General features: G+C 35.2%; 1 protein-coding gene across 1 annotated transcript; it reads left to right on the top strand.

The window, feature by feature from the left end:
• Positions 1–3,341: 3,341 nt before the first annotated feature.
• LOC117570593 (uncharacterized) lies at positions 3,342–4,589 on the top strand. The gene is made up of 2 exons (XM_034252337.2): positions 3,342–3,522; positions 3,595–4,589. The coding sequence occupies exons 1-2, from the start codon at positions 3,370–3,372 to the stop codon at positions 4,102–4,104; spliced, it is 663 nt and encodes a 220-aa protein (XP_034108228.1). The 5' UTR covers positions 3,342–3,369; the 3' UTR covers positions 4,105–4,589.
• The last annotated feature ends 3,126 nt before the right edge of the window (positions 4,590–7,715 follow it).

Raw genomic sequence — 7,715 nt, forward strand, 5'->3', positions numbered from 1 at the left:
AGCTCAGTTAGCATACGCCATACTTTTAACAATCTAGCGTTAACTTATCTACATATATTCTTTGTTCTGATTATTTACTGACAGACGAATTGACAAACAGTCAAAAAAGTGAATGTTTGAACTCGGAAATTTACACACAATTTAATAAGGAAAGATTCTTTACGTTCTCTCTTTCTCTCTCTTTCTCTCTCTCTCTCTGCCAACTCTATCGCCTTAAGGTTAATATGAAAGCTATAGATTTGAAAAGGTTACTAATGTAAAATATCTTGGATGCCTGATCAGAAGAAGCCAAATCAATATCAACCGTCTCTTAACATATATACAAAAAAGATCAATTGGTTATCTGACAAATTTCTATTTAGGATCTCTTCTGAAAAAAAGTTTCGAGAAATAGTTTAACGTTGTGGAAAAACTAGTTGGCACATAATAAAACAAGTCAGAAAGCTGTATATCAATATATACTAAATTATACTATATTTCTTATTTAGATATACTACTAAATTAAAAATAAACAATGAAATAAAAAATAAACCAGATTGTCGAATTCAATTAAGACCCGACCTTTGGATTTTAATCGGAAGATGCTTGATTTTTATACCCGCTATCCATAGGGTAGAAGGGTATTATAACTTTGTGCCGACAGGAAATATATGTAACAGGTAGAAGGAGGCATCTCCGACCCTATAAAGTATATATATTCTTGACCAGCGTCAAGAGAGACGATCTAGCCATGTCCGTCTGTCCGTATGAACACCTAGATCTCAGAGACTATAAGAGATAGAGCTATAATTTTATGTTTGCACGCAGATCAAGTTTGTTTCGAATTTTTGCCACGCCCCCTTTCGCCCCCGCAAATCAAAAAAAATCGAAAAACAAGCGATCAAATAAAAATTGTCGAAGTTATTAAAGAAATACTTTTGTATGGGCAAAAACGCCTACTTACAAGGGGTCTTAGTTGCTTTGGCTGACAATCTGGTATATTGTGCCGTCTATGGTATATTGAATGGTGTACTATATCGATATACCAAACATACCATTTGGTATATTTTTAGTATTTTTAGTATTTTCGGTATATTTTGAAAATGATTCCGCAATATTTTGCCTTTATTAAAATGGGTAGCGGGTATCTCACAGTCGAGTACACTCGACTGTAGTTTTCTTACTTGTTTCAAGTACTTTTTTGCGCAGTAGTCAAGCATTGTCATAATAATTTTAATCAGTAATTAAATATATTGAAAGTAAAAGTATAAAAAAATCGAATTTCTATACCTGCTACCCATTGGGAAGAAGAGTATTATAACTTTGTGCCTGCAGGAGAAGTATGTGACAAGCAGAATGAGGCATCTCCCACCCTATGTTCAGCGTCAACGACACGATCTCAGAGGCTATAAGAGATATATGTAGATATTTTCAGACCCCGAAAATAGCAAAAACACCAAATAGCAAGTGCAATTTTACAGATAGATTTTTGGTACATACAGTATTAACAACAGTATTTATAATTCCTGAAAATTTGTTTGCGATCGGATAAAAATTGTGGAATTTCTTTTGTATGGAATAAAATACCTACTGCAATCGGGTCTTAGTTGCTTTTATTAATAATCTGGTTTAACTTATACTCGATGGTATATTTTAAATGTGGTACTATATTGATATACCAAATACAACCTTCGGTATATTTTAGCTTTTTTTTGTATATTAATTTGGTAAATTAATTTGGTAAATTAATTTGGTATCTCACAGTCAAGTCCATTCGCTTTCTTATAACGTTCGAACTACAGGTTCATAGTATTAACTTGGCCATTGATGTTTAATTAGTAAATAATTGAGGACAAAGAAGTTTATACATGCATATATATATGTAAATACATTTAATCTAATTCATCGTTATTTCTTTGAAACCCATCAACGACAGTCAAATAGATGTCGAAATAAGTTTTACTTCAGTGATTTCAGTAATTTCTGAATGTATTCGACAGCTGTGCTCATTAAGAAAATAAATATGTAGTCTCGTGGACTTTTTTTTTTTAATTTCAATAAGTTCTTAGAACAACTGTCTTCCTCGTCTTGCCTTGTCAAATCCCTTTACATTGTTCACACTCAAGTTACCGTCAGTAGCAGAAGCACTATTATGCCTTCATCCTTCACTTCAGCTCGCCGGGAGGCAATGTATTGAAACCCCGAGGAAGAGACGGCATCAGTCTCGGTCTCAGTTTGAGTCTCAGCCACAGCCACAGCTTCAGTCTCGGCTCGGCAGCCTCAGGTCAGTTGTCACTGCCGGTGACAATTTTTACGCGTCTTGTTGGACAAGGCAACTGCTGAGCAGGACAACCAGCAGGATGCAATCGTAGCCTGCAGCATCATGTCATAAAAAAGAGTTCATTTAATGAAATTTAAATATATTAAATTAATTAATTGAATTGCTCAAATATTTGGCAAACATTTCAGAATAAGAATGAATCAGTTCTAAATTTTCTGCTTGATTAATAGCGAAAGTGAATTGTATCATTCGACAGACTACCTCAAAATTATACGAATGAGTAATATAAGTTTTATTTTTGTATAATCGGCAATATTCAATCAAACATTTTCCCTTATCGAATTTCATACGAATAAGTACTTACATTTACTATCAGATTAATAGTTATTGCTCACTGCCCAACAATAAATGCGCTTATCGCTTTTCATTTAATATGATAATAATTAATGACACTTATTTTACGGCCCATTGTACACTTAAAAATTTGGGTACTGAAAAATCAGGAGACAAAAGGGGGACTATCTTTATTAATTAACAATATGTAGAAATAATAATTATAATTATTATTTTTTATATATAAAGATTTTCTGTACATATATTAATAAATGCAGTCTTTATGAATTTTCTGTTATAAAGTTGTTTTGAAAATTTAGTAAATTTATTATAAATTATTATATTATATTATAATAGTATTATAATGATATATGTCAGAAAAGTGCTGCTGCAGTCGGATTTGGTTGAGAATATTTAACACTATGGTATATTTTCAATATATTTGTATATCAATATACCAAGTAGATAGTCTAAAATAATTTAGTATTTTTTGGAACGCTGATTTTGTATACTTAAATTTGATACCGCACAATTTTTTTTTTTTTTTTTTTTTTTTAACGGGAATCTTGTAGTTGAGTAAACTCGACAGTTTGTGACTTTGTAGCATTCTTTGCCTTACTTCACTGATTCGCCGAGTGTAGCTTTACGATACGAAAAAGTAATGAATGAAAGTAATATCGATAAGCGCTGTTATCATCAGTACTTAAACTGCGCTATTTTCTGTTTTAGATCAGTTCTTAGACGGATCTCAAACAGAATAGTTGTCAAAAATCGCAATGCATAGTAATATTTCGATTGTGTTAGTGTTGCTTCTTGGCTGCTTTATGCAGACAACTTACTCAGAGGATCCTACAACTAATAAGCCCACAACAATTGCGCCGGAGTTTTCCTGCACTACGCACAATGGATTAGCTACCGATCTAGAAGCTGTATGTCTGCAGACATTTTCTTCCCGTCATCGAAATTAGTTTCACTTATGAATTTTATTGTTTATTGTTTAGATCGCTGGCTCTTGGTATGAGGCTGCGCGTGCATACGATGAGGACGATGTCCAGTGTCTGAAGTACTCCATTGAAGCTACTCCCGATGGTGATAATAGGATTAACATCAAATTGGAGTATGTGAGCACCGCCGATGGGAAGTGGGAGCCTGAAATAGATTCAGCTCTCCTTCCCTGGGACGATAACGCCAAGAATGGAATTTTTAGCTGGACCAATGACGAGACATCTGAGACGTCTGTCACCTTCAAAATGGTTTCCATGGATAACTCCTCTTATGCATTTCTTTGCGGCTACAAGGGAATCGGTTCTCAACCGCTTTTTAAGGTGCTAACACGTGAGCGAGCGCTAAGTAGTGACCAAAAGACTCTCATTGAAGAAAAATTTAATGATCTTTGTCAAAATGAGGCATTGGTCTGGGTGGAACAGTCAGAGCAAAAATGCAACTCGGCAATGCGCTCTATAGGTCAAACACTTTTAGTTTTGCTTTCAACTTTACTTATTTTTCAATAGTTCAACTCGACTAAATCCATAAAATATCAGATTAACTCCATAATGTTTTTTTAACAATTGCACAAAATATTTAAAGCTCTACATTTAAAAAATCATATGACACATGCGATAACATATCTTCTTCTTAAAAAATGTACAGATAGAATGTAATGATAACACTCAAAATATTGCAGAACTTAAACTCGATTGAAGCTGTTAAGCAGTATAGAACAATACAAAAGTATAACTCCAATTAAATTTATTTAGTTTCGTTATTACTTTCCTCAAAATGTGTTAAGATCCGGCTCAAGAACATGTATTCGCTATGGGGTTGGAAATGTCTACTCTTATATGTTGATACAAATAACATATATTAAAAATTGATGTGAAAATATACTGTCATATTCAGCCAGCGGCATTATTTTTCACATATGTTATGTATAATTGAAAAATTGTAATTTAGAATTTACCCATATCCTGACTGTAAATTCAAATCGAAATCAAGTCAAGGTGAAGTCATAAGATTATATTTTGAGATGCATTTATTGCATTAAAAGAAACAATATACGAAAGCAACTTAAACGTTGAAAAAAATGATAAGGTGAACAAAAAGGAAAAGATCATGACTTGTTTACTTTGGGCCGCTCTGTCCGCTGTCTGTCTGTCTGTCTGTCCGTCTATGAACATCTGTGAGCATTGTCCTGTCCTGTCTGTCCTGTCTGCCCTGCCCAGGCTATATGGGCAAATCCTACAAACAGTCCACCAGCGACCAATTTATAAATTTCACATTTTGTAATTTTCCTTTACATGGAACATTAAAGGAGATATCGAATTTTAAGAATTTAAAGTAAAAAAGAAATTTCGATCATTATGAATGCACAAATTTTTATCAAACGCAACCCAACCTCTTTGCACTTTTCAAAATTCCAAATTTTACATTAATGTTAACACAGTGAATGAACTTATGTTCTTTAATTTTAATGAAAAAAAAAATTATTTTTCCGCTCTGTGCACTGTGTCCGCTCTTACATTACATTTTACATTTAACATTACATTTCACATTTTACATTACATTTTACATTTTACATTACATTTCACATTTTACATTACATTTTACATTGTACATTGTACATTTTACATTTTACATTTTACATTTTACATTTTACATTTTACTTTTACATTTTACATTACATTTTGCATTTCACATTTCACATTTCACATTTTACATTTTACATTTTACATTTTACATTTTACATTTTACATTTTACATTACATTTTACATTTTACATTACATTTTACATTTTACATTACATTTCACATCTTACATTACATTTTACATTTTACATTACATTTCACATTTTACATTACATTTTACATTTTAAATTTTACATTTTACATTTAACATTACATTTTGCATTTCACATTTCACATTTTACATTTTACATTTTACATTTTACATTTTACATTTTGCATTTTACATTTTACATTTTACATTTTACATTTTACATTACATGTCCGCTCTGTCTCAGAAACAGTGAATTGGAGCAATAGTAGTCTTATTACTTAACTTATGTTCTTTAATTTTAGTGAAAAAAAAACATATATTTTTCTTTTACAGAAATTTAAATTTTAATTTGAAAGTAGTGATTCAGTCCGCTCTGTCCCAGCCCAAAGTAAACTAGTCATGATCTTTTCCCTTTTTTCACCTTATCATTTTTTTCAACGTTTAAGTTTAATCCCAAAAATTTGATGCATAATACGCATCTACATTTTTCGAATAATTGTTAACAATTTCTTTTTAACACTTATTCTTCTTGCAAAACTGTGAAAATTGTATAAGTATGTAGAAAGCAAGGGTTACTCGCAACTGAAAATTTCCTGAAACTATACTCAATACCAAAATATCAAAATGTTCGTCCTTTAGCATTTTCGGAAATTAATATCTCTTGGAAGTTGGATGACCAACTAATTTTAGTATGCCACAGGTGGAAGCCATCAAAATATGACTCCACACATTTCTACAAAGCAAGTGTTTGCAGGAAGAGCTCGACTGAGTTTTTCAGATACATAAACAATTTTACACCCATGCCGAGGAGCAAAGTAAGGCATGTGAGGAAGATGGGATATCGGTTATCTGCTAGCACTCGTCTGCCAGTTATCTATTGTGCAGCACCCTCTGCGGCAGCTTATTATCAAAAGTCAGTCAATGTCGCGTCGCACACACTCACTCACTATACAAACAGCTTCATTCTGACCTGCTGCCCTAAAAGGAAGCTCACTCGAGAGGGAGGAAGGTCTTGGCGTTGGTGTTGAGGGTGGACTCGGTGTGTTTGCTGCTGAATTGGAGCTGAGTAAACAACTTCTTTATCAGCACAGTACACGCCACAGTCAGATAAATACGCGCCGCAATTTGTGGGGCTGTTGCTGCCCGATGAAAGAGACTTTGCATCGTGCAGCAGCAACAACAGCAGCAGCAACAGAAGCAGCATCAGCAATAACTACAACTGTCATATATAAATTCGTATTTAAAATAAAAATTAATAATTCAATTATGCGTCAAGAGTAAGGCAAACATTTGCAATTGGCCATTTGGTAACGTTCTCACTCTGCTCTCGTTTCGTTCTTGGTTCTCAGTTGCCGATTGTCGACTCTCGGCCTGGTCACAGCTGTGTGTATGTTGCTATGGCAGCCAAATTGCCGTGATTTCATTCAATTTGTCGCAGAGGCAACACCAACACCAACAGCAACAGCAACAGCAGCGGCTGCAATGGCAGCGGCAACAGCAACGGCAACGGCAGCAACAAATGTTGCCACTTGCTGCCCAAATTGTTTTCGTTTGGGAGATTGAAACCTCCCCGCAGCTTGTGCAAAATGCGCATAAAAAATGCTGCTGTGTCCAATGCTCACAGCTCACAGCGGCTGCTCTGTCAATACGAAGTGGCACACACCTCGTGCCCCCTCCTCCATCGTTTTATTCCCATCTCCATCCACCAGTCATCGAGCCAGCCAGCCACCAATACGCCCCAGACGCCCATCGACTACGTCAGCTGCCTTCTGTGTGCCAATGCACAATTGTTGTTTGTATGAGAAAATCTCGCCTAATGGCGTTTTACATTATTTGCCGCCTGATGCCATAGCCAACTGTTACCAAGTGGCAATGCCACAGAGCGAGAGAGGGAAAGGGAGATGGAGCAAGACGCTGCAAAGGAGAGCAGGACAAAAACCATAGCCAGTTGTAACAGCAGTTGCTGGCTACGTAGATTTCGCTTCGTCGCCCCCCCTTTTGCCACCTTCGACGAGTACTCTTACCCCTTACCCCTTACCCCTTAGCCCATAACGAGTGCCAAATGGGCTACGCTAAAGTTTGTGGTTAGGGTGCTTCGGTTTTTGCTTGTGGCAAGCAATGTTAGAACTGTGGATTGTGGCACAACTGTCAGGGCTGGGGATGCTCTGAGTAGCGACCAAGCAGCTGCAAGATGATTGGCCTTTTATTGCCAAAATTGGCTGATTGACTCAATTTCCAATGGTCAACTCTAATAGCCGTAGTTAGAATATTCAAATCTTTCAGCGCCATTATCAAATATTGATTGATCTGCAGCGCATCGACTCCGTAATTATCTACTTAATTTAAA

This window comes from Drosophila albomicans, chromosome 3 (assembly GCF_009650485.2).
Source record: "Drosophila albomicans strain 15112-1751.03 chromosome 3, ASM965048v2, whole genome shotgun sequence".
NCBI lineage: Eukaryota > Metazoa > Arthropoda > Insecta > Diptera > Drosophilidae > Drosophila > Drosophila albomicans.